This window comes from Polyodon spathula, chromosome 10 (genome assembly GCF_017654505.1).
Source record: "Polyodon spathula isolate WHYD16114869_AA chromosome 10, ASM1765450v1, whole genome shotgun sequence".
NCBI lineage: Eukaryota > Metazoa > Chordata > Actinopteri > Acipenseriformes > Polyodontidae > Polyodon > Polyodon spathula.
In genome coordinates this window covers 33,440,171-33,462,670 of record NC_054543.1, presented here as the reverse complement: position 1 = coordinate 33,462,670, position 22,500 = coordinate 33,440,171, and the positions used below count along the sequence as shown (strand labels likewise).

The window sequence follows — 22,500 nt, the reverse complement described above, 5'->3', positions numbered from 1 at the left end:
AACGTTGTTGACTAGTTTTGTTTCACTCAAAGAATTCGCATAGACCGGAAGTGGAGTGCGAATAACAGAATGACTGATACTGGAAATAGCCAACCATCATTTTAAACTTGTTCTGACGCTAGTAGTTTGAGGCGGGGTTTCCGCACTTGTGCAGGAAAAAAAAAGGTGAAAATAGAGTGAGAAGCATTGGAGTACTCGTGAAAAGTAATTATAAAATCTTAGTGAATATGGGCAAATACGTGTTGTATCACAATAACATGCAGCATTTTAAACGATTCGATTAAACGAGTTAATTAAATGTAGTATGAAGAAATAGTTTTGAGACGGGTTTCGAAAAGGTGAACTGTTAGTTATGCAGTGTGTATCATGATGCATAAGAGCTAAAGAGGGACACAAGTAGTAGCATGTTAGCTGAACTGATCACGTTTAGAATTATTTAAAAGTATGACATGTCCTGTTTTAGTTCGTTGGGTCGGTAAATGGTGGTGATGGTGGTGTTGCCAGTGTTTAGTGTCATAGCTGGAGGGTGGCATGTGGTGAGCCTTCCCGGGTAAATAAAGACGGCAGACATGCACATTAACATTTATAGTTTATGTATTGTCATTATCGTTTATAGCTGAAATGAAGATAAAGAAAAGGGGAAGTGAACATTTTATTGGACTAAATAAACAATAGTTAATCGCACGCTTTCAAGACCTCAGAGGTCTCTTATTCGGGTGAAAGTCCAATAAAAGGTATCACCTCTCTTTCTCTTTGTTTTGTTTTTTTTCTTTAGAAAGCTTTCATTTGAAAACGCTACCTCAATTTACAATATTGTGTGGAAAAACGTTTAGTAACTAATTTTTGTTCAAGGTTTTATCAAAGCATTCCGCGTGCATTTTGAGTCTTTATCGTCACAACCAATAGCATGTAGTGCGCTGAAATTAAGGTCACAGTAATCCATGACCAACAACATTCACAGTATGCTGTACAGTTTTCCATGCTGTATTTCGTGAAATTTCGGGTAATGTTTTTGAAGATATAAGCTTCATTAGTTCAGCCTAACAAAGCCATAACTCTTGCAAATGATCCACACTTGAAAGCTTTTTAAGTAGAATTGTCAAAGAGTATATTTGAAGTAATTTACTTTTTCTGCCCTGTATTGGGCCATTTGTTATAAATTTGATACCATTTTTAATGTGAGCCTCTTCTTTAAACAAATTTGAATATGTATCACTTCTAAAAATGCAAAACAACATGAATCTTGAATCTGAAGTTTTTTTAAAGATTATGCTCACAATGTAGGGAAAAAATTGATTAGAATGAATGAGTGTGCATTCTTTATATGCAAGTCTGCAATGCCGAATTTATAATCAGATATTGGTATTTAAAAATAAAATATGTATTCTTATTAATATTAGTTAACATGTATCCCTGCTGTATTTCAGGTTTCTCCTATGAAGTTTTTGGTTGTTTATGAACATGAAGCAGTTGCCTCAGGAAACCGTCCGTTTACTTACAAGTTCCCAAGTGATCACCTCTGTGTTGAATGTAGTGAAAGAATTAGTGGAGAATTCGTTGGATGCCGATGCATCAAGCATTGAAGTGAAACTGGTAATTTCATTCCCAAATGTGGAGCTTTGAATTTCCACAAAGATGTATCAGACATTTCAGGACTTGCAATTCTGTCTTCTTTTCTAGTACCCTTTAACAAAAAGGTGACAAGCTGCTCAGCATGTGCAGTAAAGTTATTACTCAAGACAGAGGCAATGCTCTGTAATTTTGTATTTAATTGCAATCTAGAATGTAGATTTCTAGCAGCACCTGTTAAGTGATGTAAACACTTAAATATAAGGGAAGGTTATAATATTTCCATTTGTTGAATAATGAAATATGTGAGTACGTGTGCATTTGGTAATGGAAATACATTACTGCTCATGTTTTATTTAAGGGTTGCTGTTGCATTCCCTGGGGCTTTCTCCTTCTATTGAAAATGGTTCTGCTGCATCACCACAGGCACAATTGTATTGCTGCTGTTTACAAACCCTTTATATATGTATGTGGGATTTGGTAGTCTCTTTGATCCAACACCTTTTTCTGTTCCATAACTAAACGCAGCAGGAGATACAGCTGGGATTTACCCTGGGGGTAGCGTGCAGATTAAAAACACCTGGAAACAGAAGTTGGAAGATGTTCTGTTCAAATTGTATTGCTGATGTTGTTTGTATGCTATAGAATTATTTCACCCTCTACTCTTCATAGGTTCTACCAGCGGCTTTTCCAGTTACAGCGTTGCCACCACCGGACAAATCGGTGCTTTTGTTTCGAACTAATCGTGTGCTTCATTCTATCACCGTTGCTGGGTATACTATATGGATATGCATTTCCAGAGATGTATTTTCACAAATCTGGATCTGTGTGAGACCACAAAAATAAAGCAAATTGGTTGTTTTAAGGGGGTCTAAATGCACATCTTTTAAAGAGAATCTTTTTAGCACTGTATGTGATTGAGTCTTTTGAAATTATGATTTAAAAAAGTTGGGGGAAAAAAAAAAAACACACCTCTGGCACAGTAATCGAATAGAATCTTATTTTTTGTGGAATATATCTCCTGTAACGACATCGACTAAAATAATAGCAATAACTTTCATGCAGTCACTAATCAAAGTGTTCATTTCTTCAGTTCTCACACATGTCTCGCACACATGTCCAAATGGCAAGAGGTACCTACTGCACTCACGCGCGTTTTTATTTCCTGAGTAGAAATTTAGGTGGTAACCCACCTTCACTTTAATAATAATCATTTGTAAGATTTAGAAATGTCAGACCATAGTCACTAGTCAGTTAATGCCAAGTTATGTGTTGTTTGTAGTTTAGCAGTTCTGATACCCCCACCCCCTCCACACATACCACCCACCCCCAACTTTAGAAAACCAAGTTTGGTTACAGTGAACCAACAACCTTGCCCAAATGTAGATTTAAACAATCGTTATCAAAGAAAAATTAACTTCTGATTGTGACGTAAGGGTCTTCAAATGTCAAATGTCAAAAACCCCTTAATGTGACAGTTTTGCTCCTTTCAGATTGACATCTGATTACGAATATGCTTACCTCTATCTTGCCAAACAGCAAGTGCCGCCCCACATATTTGTACACTTGCTTTAACGGAATATTAGACAGCGTCTTTAAAGGCAGTATATTTATTAGGTTAGTCAGGTATGTAATGTTGGACCTTTTGGCAGAAGACATCTGATGACATCTGGCTTTAATAACCTGCATTGAAAATAGTGATGACAAATTATTCTGATTTATGATATTGAGCAGCAGGATCAAATGTTTTGTCACACTGTTGAATGCACCCTTGAAGTGTGAAGTTAAATAATAGCAATTTCCTTATCTTTGTTTGTGCCATAATAAGATATAAAAATTGGGCTGGAATGACAGGTGTATATTCTTAGGAACCAAAAGTATTGCCCATTAAGGGAATCGGAACAGTTTTAACACCACAGCCTGCGCTGTAATTGCATAAGGGCAAGTGACCTGAAACACAACCAAAATATAGTTTTCCATGTATGTCATACGAAGAGGCAATACAATTCCTCAAATGAGTGCACTGTTTTAAGTGACGTAATCAAGACTTGCTTATTTTAAACTGTTCCAGATCAATAATTGTTTCCTGACGGTTTATGTATGAGGTGGTTTATATAAAGCTATCTGGTGATCTTGTGGCAAAAACTAGAGGAAATAATATAAATTAAATTGAATCCTGTTTTTTTGTTTGTTTGTTTTTTGTCAAGGATAATTATGGTTTTGACCGAATTGAGGTGAGAGACAATGGCATTGGAATTGAAGCCGCTGATACGCCCGTTATGGCTGTTAAACACTACACTTCAAAAATCAGCAGCCATGATGACTTGGAATCCTTAGAGACTTATGGATTCCGTGGTGAAGCATTGGGAGCCCTGTGCGCTGTATCTGAGGTGAGGTGTCCTTGTACCTTTGAGAGTTTCCATCGGCAGGGAGCGATGCTGCAGCTTAGCCTTTCCGATGGTGCTGCAGTGGAGGCAAGCTAACAATTCCCAGTAAAGGAAAAGTATTACATGTAGGGAGTAGGGTATACACGGTGTTTGATAAAGAACACGCCATATAACAAAAACGTTTATCACAGAACAAATGTTCAAATTGAGATCCGCCATTGGCCTAGCACATGGTAATTCTTTGATTCCAGTTAGCTTGGACATGTTTGCATATTCTGTCCTAAATTTGTAATTCAGAATTATTTTGTAATAAGTATTATTTTTTATTTATTTTTTTCATATGGTGCTCTGTTTAAGAAGCACCCTTTACAAAACTAGGTATTATTTTGCTAAAGACCTCCAGAACACGTAGAAAGAGAACATTTCTGACAATTAGCCTAATAATTCATAATTAATATGATTTATGGGTTTTAGATGAACAAGGTACAGTATGAAAACTCTATTTTGTGAAATAATTATTTTATACAATTAACAAGAAACCACTGGCATAGAAGCCATTAAATTGGTTTGTTATTCCATTGTTATTTACACACGTCTAAATCTTTGGTATTTCACCTAATTTCTATTCAGGTAATAATTATCACAAAGACTGCCTCTGATGACGTTAGTACTCAGTACACATTGGACTTTACTGGAAATGTAGTCTCTCAAAAGCCTTCCCATCTGGGTCAAGGTAGGAAACTGAAGTTCTTTCATATTTAGTTAAATAATAAATTAGGTTATTCTTTATTCCAGCCTTTATGAACTAAAGTATAACTCAGTAAGCATAGGGTGTAATATACTGCAGAGATGTAGAGTATTTAACAAGTAGTAGTAACTGATTAATTGTATTATTATTTGAAACCAACTGAGATTTCTAATTTTGTATTTCCTATAATGGTGGTACTAGGAACAGCGCTAGTCATATTTTGTAGTGTTTGTCCACAGCTGCTGTACCTGTACAAATTTATAAAGTGCTACCAGTAATTTTGTTGTTGTACATGCTTATTTTATCTAGGAACAACTGTGATGGTGCTAAAACTTTTTAAGAATCTGCCTGTGAGGAAACAGTTTTACTCTTCTGCCAAAAAGTGTAAAGAGGAGTTAAAAAAGGTTCAGGATCTCCTAATGGCATATGCCATAATAAAACCGGAGCTGAGAATGATATTTACACACAACAAGGTATGAAACTAAACAATATGGTGACTGGTTTCAAGGATATCCATTTTTGTGTTCTTGTCTGATGCAGGTTGGGTGCAAATTTAGGCTTCCCCATACAATCCTGGTAAATGTATCTGAAACCAGGTTTACAGACTCATGGAGAACCATCTTCATATTGAGTATTATATGAATACATTATATGAATGAATATTAGGGGTGGGGCGCAGAGGTTGTTTACTGTAAAGTACATTGTCTGCATCTGTATATTAAGGGTTAAAATCCCTAATCCTATGTTGAAATAATGCCTGACACCCTCTAGAGTCATTTAATGCAAACAGGTATGAGGTGAGGTGTCCTGTAATATGCAAATATCCAACATCACATCGAGAAAGAGGGTCCCAGTTGTCCACTGTCCTTAAGTCAATATCGTGTGTGAAGATCACCATGGAAACTAGTACAGGCTTGGAATTGATTATGCCTACTGGAAGTGAGTGGTGTCAATGATCATCTCCATGTACATGAGTCATATCTATGAATACCCTTCAGTTATTTGGAACAGTGTAGATTGAAACACATGTAACACACAGTCTAACACATGAATGAGTTCCAGTCTTGTAGTGATGGCTTTAACCACAAGATGTCTCTCTCTGTATGCAGTTAATTTTACAATGAACAGATAAAGCTGTGAAATGCAATGTGTTCAGTGTGTACCTGAAAACGTAAGTGACTGTTGGGGGAATAAAATACATTTCTACCATTGCTTTATTGAGAGAGAGAGAGAGAGAGAGAGGGAGAGAATATCAACCAAAAAGGTGCTTTTTTCTGTATTTAACTTCTGTTAAATCTGCACATTTATCCTAGTATAAAATCACACCAGAAGCTAGGTTTTTGTGTATTTACATTACCTTTTTCTTTCTGCTTTTGCACCTTTTGGTACACAGCAGTTTTCCCTTTTAAAATAGATATAGATAGTTAATGGATATAACTGCTTGTAACGTTTCATAATCAGTTCTTGGATTTATGTCGGTTCCCAAATATTGGGCTTTCCTGCCAAGAAATTGTTAGAATACTGATAATGCCATTATTCATGCCAGATGTTCTGTGAGAGAAGTGTATTTTTTCCATCGCTCATCATTGCTTTCCTGGAAAGCATACTTTAAATCAGGCATATGGAAGTCATTTGAAAGAGCAAAAAGCCAATGTTACTTAAGGGAGAAGCTACGTGAAGCTCTGTACTGAATCGAACATAGTAAAAAAAAAATAAATAAAAGTGGTCCCTAAACAGTAGTACAGAAAATACGGTAGATTACTGTTATATTAATTATACTGACATTTGCCATTTTGTAGATATTTTTTGTAAAAAAAAAACAAATCACTATAAGTAGGTTTATCTGATTTTTACCCTGCAGTAAAGCAATGCATCCCCTTTTACATTTTATAGATTCATTTCCAAGAGGATGCAAGAAATGGCAAATGCTGTTAATTTGTAAAGTACTTTTTGACAACAGTGCTGTGAAATACATTACATAAGTGTAATGATGTTGTTGGCCTTCCTTATCTTAAAGGCTGAAGCTTTGCAGTCCCTGTTGACCTTATCTCCAGTGTGGGGTTTTTGCAGTGTCATCGACTGACATTTGAACTCCACTCTAAATTTAGCATACCTAGTTGCAATTGAGATTGAAGTCCCTTATACAGTACAGTAAGCCTCCTGTCCACAGTGTCTGTGGTGGTGGCTGAAGATTTTGTTTATTGTATTTTGAAATGTGCGCAGTTTGGGTTAACTGTGGAAAGCTACTTCAATCCTATTTCTTTCTCTATTTTAATTTATTGTCTGTCCAACATTAAAATGCTGCAACAACAAAAAAAATACTTTGCTTGCAGTTGGAATACTTCTTGATATAGTTGCAAATCCTACGTTGTATGAAATGTTTGGAGGAGGAAAAGTCTGTCGCATATCAATTTCATTTAATTCATTTAAAGATTGTCAAGGGAGGAGTGGGCCTGCTTTTCACACCATCAGCACATGCGTAGATATCTTGTATCACAAACTTTGCACTTCATGGCTTCTCGTGTTTCACAGCTTTTTTGAAAGCTGTTTACTACAGTGGTCATTTTACAATTTCTTAAATTGCATATTTCATTGGAGATGTATGATACATATGATAGATATGATAGCACGCTTGCAGAAATCAACAGCCTGGATTTATGCTTGCATCTAGAAATGCCCATGACAAGCTTGCACGCTGGTGTTAAAATATATGTTATGCGTAAGCAACCTCAAAAATCCAGGTTTTCATGTTCAAATAAAAATATGGTACTGTTTCATATGCCACACTTTATTGATTGAGAATGCATCTGTCTATAACAGTACAACTACAGTGCTTCGTTAATTGCAATAAGAATCCCACAGAATGATTACAAACAAATATTTGGAATTATTTAATATTTTGTAAAATCACTGGTAAACTGAATCAACTGTGTATTTTAATACAAATCAATTTTCTTTGCTATTCACCCAATACAGATCCTTGTTGTTTTATTGAACCATTCATGTGATCGAAATTAAGGTTTTTAGACTTAATCACATTTGGAGATATCCACTGAACCTGCAAAAGGGACTGTATGGCTGATGGAAAATGTAATGAAAAATGCTTGTTGACATTTTTGGGGTGGGGAAATGCTGCTGAATCTGTTCGCAAGTACATAATCCTGCAGATGACTAGAGTTCAACAGATCTAAATTTAGCATACAAAATATTTGACCCTTTACCATGTTGTTTCAGGCAATTGTTTGGCAGAAAGCCAGGGTGTCGGATCACAAAATGGCCCTCATGTCCGTGCTTGGAACTGCCTTGATGAGCAACATGCTACCTTTCCAACACCATCAGGTGCATCCAGAGGTCAGTAAAAGGCTACATCCCAGTACAAGGAAATAACAAGACAGCAATACTTGCTCAGCAGCTTTGGAATTATTTTCCTAAAATGACAGCAGTTTAATTGAATATTATACATTACTGCCTGTGAAAACTGTTAAGTTGTGTTATTCTTTTCAAAATCATAATAATGATTTAAAAAAACTGACAACAGTTTTAAAGGACAGTGCTGGCCTCTTGAATAATATTACATTTATTTTTTGCCTGGGAGAATCTAAGAAGGTACAGTAATGAAGTCCCTCAATATAAACCCAACCCCAGTAGTTTTTTTTCAAAAATCCCAAAGTCGTCTACTCAATTAGATTCAGTGAGCTCAGGGGACAGACTTGTCAGTTTTATTTACAGTTCTGATCAGAGCAAATTCGTTTTATTTTGAACTACTGTGTCTGAGCTGATAGAATGGGATTTGCAGCTCTGTTGTAATGTAAAGTACAGCAAGTCAGTAGATGTTTCATACTTAAATAATAAGTGCAGTCTGTTAAATCAGGAGATACAGTGAGTTAGTCAGATTTGAAAACCAGTGTGCGCACACACATATGTAGGATCCTTATGTACTCGGACTACTTGAATCAATAAAGTATTCCAGATTATACCTAGAAGTCTTATGATAAAAGTTTGGATAGGATTTGGGAAAATTGGAGACAGTTCATGTTCAGAGTGTGACAGACAAGGGTGTCAACTGAGCTGTATGACATTCTTGCACAGATCTCCATTGTGTTGCTTTTAGTGGGGCATGAGTGGCTTCAACCATTACATCATGCGTCTGGGTGGCAGTCATAATCATTTTGCAAATCCAGTGTTTGATGATGAGTTTTCATGGTTTCTTCTATTTTTGAAGATCTTGCTGTATATTTGGGTGTTTAAAGTTATACTTTTTCAATAGGCTTATCGAATGTTGTATTTTTTAGTAATACCCTACTGCTTAGTCAAAAGGCCTTTAAAACAGAACTAATTCAGTGTTGATAACACAAATTATATGGTATCTTAAGAAGCACAGTACATCATTTTTTTATAATTTTAAAAAGAGGAAAATACAGATCTTTCTGAAAAAAAAACATTCCATGCAATGTAAATTCCAGTATTAAGTGTCTCTTTACTGAATTAAGGTTAGTAAAATAACCAGTTTGTTTTTTTTAATAAGTGGTGCAATCTTTAGCAATAGTACATAACTTAACTAGTTCTATGACCCAGCAGCCAAGTTTAGGGCTGGAGGCTTGCAAAATATGTAACATTGGATTAGCTGGGAGGGTCATTAGTCTTGTAGATGTGTGACCAGCATAAGGACATAGCTGAGCTCAGTTGGCATAATGCCGGACCGCCAGCAGGCTTGGCATTGGTGGCTCCAACCAGGAGGGGTCTGGGAACTCTCAAATTCTTCGTTTCTGGGTGAATTAAAGAGCACCTTGTAAGAGGAACTTTAGTATATTTAAAAACATTGATAAGCATTCTCATCATTTGAAGTGCAAAACTCCAGAGTGCTCCCAAAGTAAATGCAGCCCTTCTAAGTTCTGATCAAGATATGCTGAACTCAAGCCAGTCATACGTGACATATTGTCATTGGATGGCCTCCAGATTTTCTCCTCATGATTTGTAAAGCATTAATAATAATTTGTGTCGCATGAACTGGTTGAACTAATTCAAATTATAATTGCATTTCAGAAGAGCATGAATATGTTTGCTTGTTCTTGCCATGGTTCCCCTGTTTGCTACCTGCAACTTTCATAAATAAATTTCTCTTGACAGATAAAACTTAAAAAATGTTAAGATAACATTTCTGTTAGTTATTTTAATCTTTCCCTGTTTTTCAGTGTAACCGTTGCGTAATATAAATTGCTGCAGGTTGGCTAATAGTTTGCCTCGCCAATTGCTGTAAAACATAAAGCAGTAGTTGTATGCAAATAGAAAGCTTGTATACTCAATATTGTAGTTTCTGAGGATCGACAAAGCCAACAGTGATAGGATGTATTGTACCTCAATGATGTTTTCTCATTCAGTATCTTGCATCAGTGATCACCTGCTTACAGTTAATTAACAATGTTGTAATGGTGCAGTATAAATAATGTATGATGATGGCTATTGTAAATGTTTCAGTTCTGAGTAATGTGATGGAAGTTTTTCACTCAACTTCTGAAAGAGACTCAGTGAGACAGTCAAGGTTGAATCAAACAAGTTTATAGCTCAAGGATTGCAAACCTGAGAACACACGCAGGTGCAAAGAAACCTGAGCAATGTTCTGGCTACGCAGAGCCAGTAAGCATAATATATACCTTGTAACCTACAGTTATTGCGAGCCTATCACAGAAGCTTAACTCAATATTCAAGGATAGCAACAACTTATAAGATTAAGATGAGACCAATAATATGCAACAATAACAACTTATTTAAATTGCAAGCACCCTAAAATCATTCTTATTCTAAGTAAGTCGGTGACATTTCCGTGAAGTGTCAAGGATGCAGCTTGCGGTTGCTAAATAAAGAGAACTTCCTCTTTCTAGCTAGTAGTCAGTATCTTTCCATCACTTATATGGGCCACCTGCCCTGCAGCAAGAAAGAGGAAGTATGTTCACAAACAACTACCGATAATAATACACTATTATTATATTATAGCTAAATCTTATAACCCGTAATAGCATTTAAACCTGAGCATGGAAACCCTAAACAATTATAGCAGTAGCAACATTGTAATTTTCCCACCACAGTAATTAGAAAGTTCATTAAAATCTCTAATTAAAATACACTGTTGCACAGCAGATGTTGAGCTTGTTAATTTAAAATTGCACGCCACTCCATGCAATATATGGTAGCTCTCAACATTTTGAGACGATTCCCATTTTCACAGCTCGCTTGTATTTCCAACACACTGCCAGTAGAAGAGGTTGTCATAGCAGATTTTGGCAGCTTGGCATCAACATTGTCCGGAGATGACAAATTTGTTCTGATTGTGCATTGAAAACTTCATTAATTGCTTAAATATTAAACAGTAAACAGTGCATGATGTGTTTATTTTGAAAAAATCCCAGTGGATAGTAATGCACAATGACATTGTGAATGCATGTCGTACAGTGTGAGTGAGAATAGGTTTATAATGGGGTGATGAGAAAATACTTTGTTTGCAGTATGCCGGACGAAGAGGTGTGTTGCCTCAGTAGTACACACCAAACAATTGAACTGAAGTTGGTTCTTGCACAATAAACCTTAAATGAGTTATAGACCTACAGTGGAAAACATTTTTTTTTGTTTTGTTTGCTGCTACAGCACTTAATCACAATATGCAGACAAAGTAGTTCTTATCATCTGTTGCAACTAGCATGGTCACATAAAGGCCTGTTTCCAAAGAGTTTCTATGCAAAATGTGCACCTTTTCCCTGGTATTGTTATTTGAGCAGATTGAGATCCTTGTATGTTTTAGGTCATTCACATCCCCTCCCCACACAGACACACACGCTAAATGATTATAATCTTTACAAGTAGTTGCCTGATCTCTCTTCACTGTTTCTCACTGGGGAATATGTCTGTAGTGTTTATTTACCACCTACTTGTTATAGTACAACATGTTTTTATTTATTTATTTTGCATTTACAGGTTAGTCTTAGTGGATTTCTTCCAAAACCAGGTTCTGACAGCACTTTGACAAGCTCAAGCAGCTCTGACAAAACTTTCATTTTCGTGAATCAAAGACCAGTTCATCTAAAAGAAGTAATGAAGGTACTGTAACGGACTGTGGACTAGCATAAAGCTTTTGCTACAGTACAAAGTTTTCATCCCTTTTTAAATGGAATAGAATGCTGTAAAGATTTAAAAACTAGAAATAAACAGCATGAGAGAGGTTTTAACTACAGTAGACTTAGACTTAGGTTTAGACTTAGGAATAGACTTTCTGTAGGTCTAATGAAGCAAACTGTACACCATCCAGAGCTAATAAAAACTAACTTACAGGTTTAAACAATTATACTAAATGTATTGAAATGATGTACTGATTAATAAGGGTTATTACCAAACTGATACTTGTTTGATAAACAAACCTTGTTTTTTGATTGCATTGTATTTCTGCTGGTCTTTATAGCTGGTCCGACAGTACTATAGCTCTCAGTCCTGCCAACAGTCTTCACATTCACGGTGTCCTGTGTTGTTTATGAACATTGTTGTTCCTGCTGCTTCAGTTGACATTAACCTCACACCTGATAAAACACAAGTAATGCTTCAGAACAAGGTAACTTAACATTCGTATTCCCCTACACCTTTTGGCCACATGAAAGTAATTGTTATACTTTTGAACATTATATGTATTGGTAATATTACAACCATTAATCTTTTAAACGGTTAACTACGTATTTTTCATATCTGCTGTTGAATGCTTTTAAATGACTGCATTTATACTGTATTTTTTTTCATTTTTGTTTGTATTCTTAGGAAAACATTTTATCTGCTGTTGAGACCATTTTAATTTCAATGTATGGTGCACTGCCTTGTTCAGTACCTAAAGATGTCAGCAGAAGAGATCTTCCTATGTCCGTGAATGAAACCGATTCACCTGACAGCAGGGTCCTCACAGGTGACACTTCATTACCAACGCTAAACACTGGGAAGGAAAACACAAGTGTCCGACTTTCTGAGCCACCAGTGTCGTTCAACAAAACCATGCCAACCAAGCCACTGGAGAGCACATCATCAGAAGGCGGCAGCTGCCAAATCATCAATAACGCCTGCGAGTTTGATGTGACTTTCACCCTTGATGATGAGAGGATCCTTATGGACAGCCAGCAGGGAAATGGGTTAAAATGTGCAGGTGAAAACGGCCTGCTGAAGAACCCAGGAGCTGTGGTGGACACAAAGGCTGATGGTACTAAAGACTTCTCTGAAATGACTGCCGAAAGCTGGAGCATGGGTCATGCATTGAAAGATTCCAACACAGGAGAGAAGCTGGAACCTGTGAAAGTCTTTGTGCCTCATCAAAAGACATTTGCAAACCAGAATGAAATCAACCTGCAGAGTTCAGATTCAAGCCCATGCAAAAAGCTGTCAAACGCTGTGACTGAGAAAATGGCAAAGGTTACAGCCTATGACTTGATCAGCAACCGAACTGTGAGGCAGCCAATGTCTGCCAGTGCAATATTCGATCAAGAAATGCGACCAAGGATCCTAGAAGAGAATCCGAAGGCCAGTCTGCAGGATATTACCAGCAGTGTTGAAGATCTGTGGAAAAATCTGAGCGAAGAGGAGCAAAAAAAGTACGTTTCCAGATTTTACCTTTGAACCAGTAGTTTGCATTCCTTGTGACTCACAGGGTGCAAAAACCATATCTCAAGGTTTTATAAAATATAGAGTGGAAAATTGGTTTTGGCTTGTCCCTTCTGTCATCCTGACTGCGGATTGTTGATATGTTTGTCTTTTCCAGACTGCTGCATCTGATTATTAGGTTAGATGCTCAACATTTTCCAGTCCAGGTTTTAACATTTCAATCATTCTCTTTTTTCCATCATGACTATATAAACACTATATGTGTACATGTATATATATTCTCCTAGGCAGTGTTATTCTTGATCTTCTCGACAGCTGTGATTTAATAACGGAGCATTTTTCTTTCACTTGGTAATTCATACCACAAACAATAGTCACTGGATAGTAAATTTACTGTAGTAAATTTATTTTTTACGTTTTTGTGTGAAGGCTCAATTATGGAGCGGACAGTTTTTTTTCATCGGACAGAAGGTGTATGGCTCGTTAAACCACAACTTTAAAAATGAGTTTAAATAATCATAATAGTTTGTAGGTTTGTGCAATCTTCTTTATCATCTTTTATTATTATTATTATTATTATTATTATTATTATTAGTTATTATTTTTTTTTTTTTAATAAATCCTATTACTATTGATATATATAGATAATATATATGTTGGGGTTTTGTAGCAATGCAAAACGTCTCACAGATTACATGAACAGTTGCTTGTACAAGTGTACAGAACATGAACATCTTGAACTTGCACTAGGCAAACTCAGACAATAAATACCTAATACAGCAGTGCCGTACAAAAACTACAAAAGATTCAACAACAAGTAAACCTTACTGAATTTTGTGTCAATGTTCTTTAATTTACAATTTGTCTCTGTTTTGGAGTCTGACTCGATTTTTTTGTTAAAAAAAATACACATACTAACTATTAGGAAGGAAAGAAATTTTTTTTTTTTGTTCAGTATTAATATAAATTCCACATGCCATGTGACCAATAAGTTTATCAGTGCTCAAACATTTGTTTATTGCACCTTTGTAGCTATATGTTCATGCCTTCGTCTTCTAATCTGATTCAATATAAATTTGTGCTGCCATTGCACAGGATTAGCCTTGAATACTGTTGTGTATTTTGTAATTTCGTTTATTTTTGGTTTGGTTTTGTTTTTTCACTGCAAATGAAGACAGGCCAACCCCCAAATTGGACCTCTCCTTAACTTTAGACCAAATCTGGCAAAACATTTTTAAATGCAATGTACAGAGTTCGTTGTAAATCATAAGCAGCAGGGTATGTAATAATAGTTCACATTTCTAACTCATTTTGTTAAGAATTTATTTTTTGAAGTGGCTTGTAGAATGATGAATGTTTAACTGTACAACTTGACTGATTATTTGGGGCCTGTGTGTACAGCAGGTCACTAGAAGAGTAATCTTATTTAAACCCCTACAATTTCGCAGTCCAGCAGTTAATAAGATACTGTATCCTTTGTATCCTTAATTCATTACATTCTTTCTAAAACCATAATAATAATAATAATAATAATAATAATAATAATAATAATATAATAACTTTATGTTTTATCTAAGCGCCTATAAAATATATAGTGGCCCACTTATTTTTTATGAGGGTGGTACTGTTTCACAAAATGTCTCCACCCGACACAGTGTACACGTAATATACGCTCAGTGATATGTTATCATTATACATATAGTCCTTGAAAGTTTGAATTGTAGTCAATGGATCGATAAATATGGTATCTGATAGACTTGAAAGCCCAAATGTTGTAGCTAATTACAAAAAAAAACAAATATATTTATATATATATATATATATATATATATATATATATATATATATATATATATATATATATATATATATATACACAGTTGTCCAGATACTGTAACTTGGACTATTTCCAAATATTCACAAAATATCCAAACATTCTGCAGTTTATACGCTGAGCAGATGCTGTTCTATGTCAGTTCAGACATGCAATGCAAATAGTCTCCACCAGGTGGCTTTAATCTGTGTCCTGTTGAAGCAGACAGCTAAGGGAATTGTCTGCAGTCTCTTTCTAGGATGCTGAGAAACATTTAAATATTTTAAATTTCAAAGGTGTGTTTTTTTTCAAAGGTGTGCCCACTGCTTTAGCCCTATGAACAATGTTAATACAGAGTACAACAGGGTTACTTAGTGTAAATGAGTATTCAACACAGGTCCAAAGAGATTAATTTACAGTATGGATTACATTTATTTAAAAAAAAAAAATACACTAAAAATATAAACAGGATGGTAACGGAATATACACAGTAGTTTTGTTCACTAGTTATCGAAAGCCTTAATGTGACAACAGCAGCTTTGTAATCAGTAACAGCGTATAACTCGATGGGATAAGGTCAAAGCTGTAACTTTATTCAGGGATACAGGTCACCCCCATCCCCCCTCTGGCTCTACAGGTAGCAGATGTTTTTTATCTTAACAGTTTCTCCACATTTTCTTGGGTACGATTTATTGCTTGTCCCTTGGGACCAGATTCACCAGAGTAAATTCAATCAAGGTTCCATATGTGATTGAGCATATTATAATTAGTTACAACTGGTGACCTTTATACCAAACCCATTTTCCACCACGCCTGCAAATAATTGATTCTGAATGTTTGCCTAAGAAGTGCTTATCTTTAAAAGCTTAATAGAAGACTGTTGTAGTTTCTACAAAACAAATTAGGTGAGGCTGCAATAGCTCATAATTTCTTTAGTTTTAAAGAAGGCAGCAAATGATGAATGCCTGCAATCCCTTGTATTTACATTTTCACCATTGGACAAATTTAAGATAATTTCTCCAGCAATTAGTAGCTAACATTGCAGTTTTTTAATGAAAAAAATAAAACTGTTTATTCTTCAAGTTATTTGACATCTACAGGGAAGAAAAACTGCTACTAAGTCCACATAAGGGTATTAAGTTTATGGCTAGCAAACCTAGATTGATTTTCGGACAAGTGGAACTAACCAGAAGTGGTGTAAAATTAGGATACTACTTTCTGGGGGGAATGGGGATAAAATATATAGGGCCATTTTATTTATGACAATAAATAAAATGCAGAGTTTCTTTTCCTATGATCCATATCTGTAAGTTGTGTTCTTTTTTTTTATATGCAGGTATGAGGACAAAGCTAAAAAGGACAGGGACCGATATAAATTACAGACCAAGAAAGCATCAGAGCAAAACATTGACAGATTTTCAAAAGGAGCAGAAAAACATCCTAAACTGGGTTTGGCACGTAGTAAGCTTGAAATCCAAAAGCGCAAGGATCCTCTTTCAAACCAACAAATAATCGACAAGCTTTTTCAGTCCCAGAAAGAAAAGAAATCCAACTCTGAGAAAGTGTTTAAAACTGTTCCTTTTTCTGTGAATTCATTAAAGCTCAGGCTTGGACTCCTTTCAGAACAGTGCCATCAAAAATCAGAAGGCCTTCAACTTGTAAACCGTCTGGGTTCGCACAGTGCGTGGGTTGTTTTATCTGGAAGAAAACTCATGTTGTTAAATCCATCTCGAGTGGAAGAAGCCTTGCTGTTTAAAAGGCTTATGGAGACTAATATACTTCCAGCAGAGTGCCTGGACACTCCTGTAAAGTTAACAGATGGGTAGTGTATCAATGCATTTCTATTTTGTTTTTGTGTCATGATATATGAAATGATAATATTTTATGGGTGATACAAATACTGAATTAACAGTTCAATGAAAGGAGACCAACATCCTTTACCACTTTTTAAAGAAGTTTTGGGTCAGCTTTTTTTGTGTGTGTGTGAAATCCCTAGTGATTTTTTTTTTAATGAAGAAGGGTAAATTGCCTGAAAGTATGACAAATTGCAGAAGTGGGCTTACATTATAGGTTGGGTTCTGGTGTATAAAATAAGAATGTGGCAATAGGTTAGTTAATTTCAGTCAATATACCCTAAGTTACTTCCATCAAAGATTTAAATAACTTCCATATAAATATTTAATTTGTGTCTGGCAAAATTCCCATCTTGTCCTTTTAAGTGGATTATCTGACACTTTCTTATTTCAAAGTATTGTGCATTTATTTTCGGCATGTACAGTACATTCTGAATGTTAAAACTGTTGCTGCTATTTCAATTGAAATCATAACACAGTTCATTGTTGCTTGCGTCCAGTGTGCTTGGAGGGCCGCAGTATACAGATGCGCTGTACAACATGGAAAAGGAAGACCCAGCATTGAATGGAGTGACCTACTTTTCAGACCCAAGGCTTGTGTCAAACGGGTTTAAAGTCAGACTCATCCCAGGTATGAATATGTGCGGTATATTTGCTTAGAATTTTGTATTTATTAGATTTTTAGGAAGATATGAAATGGCCTAAAAAATGTAAGAGGCATTGATATTAGAGTGGTTAAAGGCTGAGCTTTGTTTCAAGTGTTCGTAGTGCAAACAATGCCCTTTTTGTCTACAGTATCCCAGGAATTGATCTGGTTTTCTGTGTTGTTACAGAAGTTGTCACTTAGGGGTATAATTGGAAATTACAGTTTAAGACTCTTGTTATTTCCCTACTATAGGACGCTACTTAATCAAACTTCAAGTTACAGGAGGATACATTCTCATCTCCAGATACACTACAGAATTAGCTAATTAAAATTGTAACATTATTATTATTATTATTATTATTATTATTATTATTATTATTATTATATTATTATTATTATTATTATTTGTTTTAAGTCATTTGCTTTAAAACACATATATACTCTCCAATGTAGACACTATTTTACTTTCAGTGCTGTCAATGCTGTCCATACTTTAATGGCAACATATGAGGTATGCATTAACTACAGTGGTAAATTTTAACTGTAACGTACTTTGAACAGCAGCTTCATTTACAGTCATTCTACATGCAGACACTGGGATTTCCTTATTTTCCACCTGAACAAAAACCAACAATGTCTTTTTCACAGCAATTTAGTCCTACCTTAATAATATTACAGTCCTGGAAGTTGGTACTCCCTAGCCACTGCTTGCAGTATATTCACAATTGACCATTGAGATGCCAGGAACCAACGAAGTACAAGAAGCTTGATAACATGCAACCTCAAGCTTTGCATCAAAATTGCTCAGCATATTCTTTACAGCTTATGTGGATCGCTGACTGTCCCCCAGAAGTTTTGATTGAATGTATCTGTAGAACAGGAACAAAGTGTGGGTATTGTGTTTTCTGATTGAATCTCTCTCTTAGTATAAGATTTTCCTGAAGTTTCTATTTAAAAGCATTTTGCATTCAATCCAACAGGGTTAAAAAGTAATTTACAACAAATTACCATCATGTGTAATATAAGGTTGCCTTTGAATCATACTGTTTAGGGTCATAAGGGTTGTTTTTTTCATGTTGTATCAAACTATAAGGTTTGCAGGAGAAGATTCCGATACATTTTTCTGAGTTATTGTGTCAGTAATTGGTTCGCTTTAGAAAAAATAGAAATAAAGCATGCTGCAGCAGCTACAGATTCTTCTCCCTCACATGGAAAATATTTGAGGGGTTTGACCTTTGAAAGTGATAGTACAGTACATCAAATCTGAACTGCGCACCTGAATCCTAAACCCTGAAATAAGCCATCTTTTATTTGCCATTTTTTTATGTTACAGTAAAATGTGTTTTTTTGTTTGTTTTTTTTAGACCAATTTCTCAAACTTTAAAACACAAGCTTTCAAGACTTTCCTCAGATAAAACAATTTGGTAAATAAATAATGTACACATTATTATTATTAATATCATTCGTAATTTAAATCTCAGACAGTTTTACGTAATGAAGAGACCAATGTGTGTGTGTGTGTTTTTTTTTTTATATACAGCTGTAAAATCAACAGTTTTATAGATATACTGCGCAGACAGACCACATCTGTATACCATATTGCACAGCACATACAATTTTCACCTTTTTCAGACTGTATCTGGATTAGTCATGTGTTGGAAATGTTTCTTTGTGTTAAATGTTTCCTTGTTATTAAAAACAGTTAACAACGGATTCCTGGTCTGGGGGAATAACACTGGGTGATGATTTCATCACATTTCTCATACCCATGCAAGGTTGTGGAGTGTCATAGATTAGGCCATAGGGGAATAAATTGTTAACGCTAGGCATTGCCCAAGGCAACAGTTGCTATATTCTTTAAAACGTTGCAGCTGTATTTTAAAGGGGAACTAAAAGATTGATGGAGTGAAATCTTGGTTTTCCATTCTATACAGCATTGTAATAGTCATTTAGGGCTGTATTTGGCACCAGTTTGTTTTTGTTGGTCAGTCACTGGAGTGTAAATCAAAACATTTATTTATTATTCTTTGCTGGAGAGTGTACTTACTGTCAAGTGTATATTAATCCTTGTTTTTTTGTTTTTCTTGGCTAGGTGCCTCAACTGCTGAAAGACACTTGGAAGTTGCAGGGATGTCTGACTGTGTGCCTTACTACAGTACATCAGATTTAAAGGAAATTTTAAGTGCTGTTTTGAACAGAAACGCCAAAAGCGTGCAACATTGCAGACCACTTAAAGTAAAAAATTACCTTCAGGTAAGGAATTGGAGATATTTGTTATACCAACAATAATGTCCTTATAGTAAGTTTATATTTCTTATTGCTGCAGTTATATCAGGGTTTATAGTGTCCTTCCAAGCAACTTGAGAGTGACCCCTAGAGCAACCAAACATACAGTTTGTTATGAAAATGTGTAAATAGCATTAATTTGTGGTTTTGTACAGTGTTGTGACAAAGCACCTGTGCACAACTATATAGTACTGTATAAACACAGTTTAGAATATTACCATGAACATTTGAATTGATTAATTTGTCTTTTATAAAAACAATAGAGTGAGTTCCTAATTGACAAGAGTTCTTGTAATTTGAATTTCAATGTATACTGGGGCTGTCATGTATAAATTTACACTTACTGTGTAATTCACATTTCTGTATGCCTTATTGTTTTTTCTTTTCTTTGTACATATATAGGGAGAAGCTGTTCGCCTGGCACGCCAATTACCACTGACCTTCTCAAAAGAAGATGTTGAAGATACAATCTCCAGAATGAAACAGCAGCTTGGAAATGACAGCCAGAGCTGTATACACGGGCGCCCGTTTTTCCATTTGTTGAGAGATATTCCAGAAACTGAGGAATAGGCTGTTCAGGAAATATTAGGAATAAGAAACAAGCATGCCTTGATTCTGTGTGAAAAGTTTTGTAACATTTTACTATTAGTTTGCAGTTTCTAAGACTTTATAGTTCCTTTTTACTCCTCTTCTGAGGTTTAGACCACTTCAAATAGACCCCTAAATCCCTAACTATTTCTAATAGTGATGGGTGACACGATCAGAGCTGAAAGTATTCCCACAGCTACATAGTTTTAGTGGCTTGTAAATACTTAAAATTACTTGTCAAATGGGGTAAGTATTTTTCTTGTCAGAGTTTATATTATAGCACACAGTATAGTCCCAGAACACATTGTCAAACAAAGCACTTTGTATTTACAATTAATGGTGTATGTTAATGTTGTATGTGACTATGGCATGTTGTAAATAAAGAAAGAAGGAAAGACTTGTATGTTTTATGTATTAATTGAAACAGGACAAAAATTCGAATGTGTTTTGGTGACAACTCGAAACAAGTAATTCAGATTTTTCCATTTTTCTCTTCTTTCATATGCAAGATGCTGTTGTTTTAGAGACTAGTCAGGAAGCTGACCTTCCTCACAACTGCACTGAGTGCATCTCAGAAGAAATTCTCTACCTGGTCACTGGCTTTTCATGTCTTTTTAAATTATGCATGTTTTAAATAAACTCTAGCTGCACCACCACTACTATTTTAACTGCTTATTTCTCATAAACCATTTCATGTGACTTCATAATTTCCATGTTATGGAAACTCCTTACACAAAATCTAACGGTACCCTTCACTTTGACCTGTGACCTAGCGGTCATATTGTGGTCACATGACTGTTTTCCAGTGGAAAAAGACCTAACACTGAGATTCTGGCTTCATACCCAATACACACTTGTGCTCTGTGATTCTCCATGTAAAGCACAACAAAAAAGGGTTTTAAGTACATTACATAAGTGAATCTTATGATTTATATGGTTCAGTACAGTATGTGATGACTGAGACCAGCTCTTTTGATCAGGAAATTTCCCTTAAAGGCAACTCCAGTATAGAGAAAAGAAAGAAAGCATAACGTGCCCATTCAAAACTGGTACGTTATGATGTTTTCGGTCTTTTACGTCTGTAAATTTAATTTATAATTGTCCAGTCTTTTACATGATTGTTAATATAATGTATTATATTTTTCCACCATTAAGACAAGAGTATGGTCTTTTACATCTTTTTAAATGTAATGTATTATTGTCCTGTATTTTACATCGTTGTTAATGTAATTTTTTATATTTTTCCACCATTAAGAAAAGAGTATGCAGATATTTATCATATGCAACACACTGGGTCTTGTACATTTTTTTCTGCAACTCTGTGGTGAAATTGAGTGTCTGTTTCCAGTTTTAAGTTTGAAAAAAGAAAAAGTATATTTAATGGGAAATGTACCTCTGTTTGACAATCTGACAGCGTACCATTTTCAATGTGACAACATATTGCTTTCTGACATTACATGGGTCAAGTTTTGGTACGTGTACCATGTTCTGACAATGTACCACTTTCTAACACTACACTAATAGTGTTCGATAAACCGTGGCCATCTTTGAAATGTCATTAGTTTTTCGTGTTTAAAACATTTGGTAGCAATGTTATTCTGTCAAAGCAAATTCTGAATAAAAGACTTTTTATCGATTGGCTTTTTTGTAGTCTGTTGTTTTAATATGTGTTAATTGATTTTATCCTGTAAAGCACTTTGAGATAACTAATGAAAGGCACTATACAAAATACATGTATTATTATTATTATTATTATTATTAAAATTGAAATGCAACAAGCAATCACTTAGAAATGTTGTGGATCTCTTTGTGGTCTGGGCACCGCGTCAGTCAAATTATTGTCAATATTAAAGGTCTACTACATTTTGTTTTGTTATTTCTTTTTTTTTTTTTAAACCAGTAGGCCTGCTAAATTGGTGCCGAATGTAGTAGACTTATGTGTGATATATCAACGGGCGGCTTTTGAGTTTATCAACAACAACTACCGT

General features: G+C 35.3%; 1 protein-coding gene across 3 annotated transcripts; it reads left to right on the top strand.

Annotated features, from left to right (window-relative positions):
• The first annotated feature begins 140 nt into the window (after positions 1–140).
• On the top strand, positions 141–21,683 carry LOC121322153 (PMS1 protein homolog 1-like). 3 transcript variants are annotated; one of them, XM_041261711.1, is made up of 13 exons: positions 141–204; positions 1,428–1,593; positions 3,777–3,959; positions 4,587–4,689; positions 5,014–5,177; positions 7,939–8,055; positions 11,671–11,793; positions 12,152–12,298; positions 12,499–13,316; positions 16,476–16,961; positions 17,493–17,623; positions 19,731–19,891; positions 20,327–21,683. In XM_041261711.1, exons 2-13 carry the CDS (start codon positions 1,456–1,458, stop codon positions 20,492–20,494), a joined length of 2,739 nt encoding a protein of 912 aa, XP_041117645.1. In that variant the 5' UTR covers positions 141–204; positions 1,428–1,455; the 3' UTR covers positions 20,495–21,683. The 3 variants fall into 3 exon arrangements, with proteins under 3 accessions (XP_041117645.1, XP_041117646.1, XP_041117647.1); XM_041261712.1 differs by lacking the exons at positions 4,587–4,689; positions 5,014–5,177; XM_041261713.1 differs by lacking the exons at positions 141–204; positions 1,428–1,593; positions 4,587–4,689 and having other exon boundaries at positions 3,878–3,959; positions 20,327–21,682.
• The last annotated feature ends 817 nt before the right edge of the window (positions 21,684–22,500 follow it).

What these genes read in the sequence shown, in the direction of transcription:
- LOC121322153 (XM_041261711.1), top strand. Translation starts at nt 1,456, where the DNA reads ATGAACATGAAGCAGTTGCCTCAGGAAACCGTCCGTTTACTTACAAGT. An exon ending in ATCTAAAAGAAGTAATGAAG is followed by an intron (nt 11,794 to 12,151) that starts GTACTGTAACGG and finishes TGGTCTTTATAG; the next exon opens with CTGGTCCGACAGTACTATAG. An exon ending in CCTGTAAAGTTAACAGATGG is followed by an intron (nt 16,962 to 17,492) that starts GTAGTGTATCAA and finishes GCTTGCGTCCAG; the next exon opens with TGTGCTTGGAGGGCCGCAGT.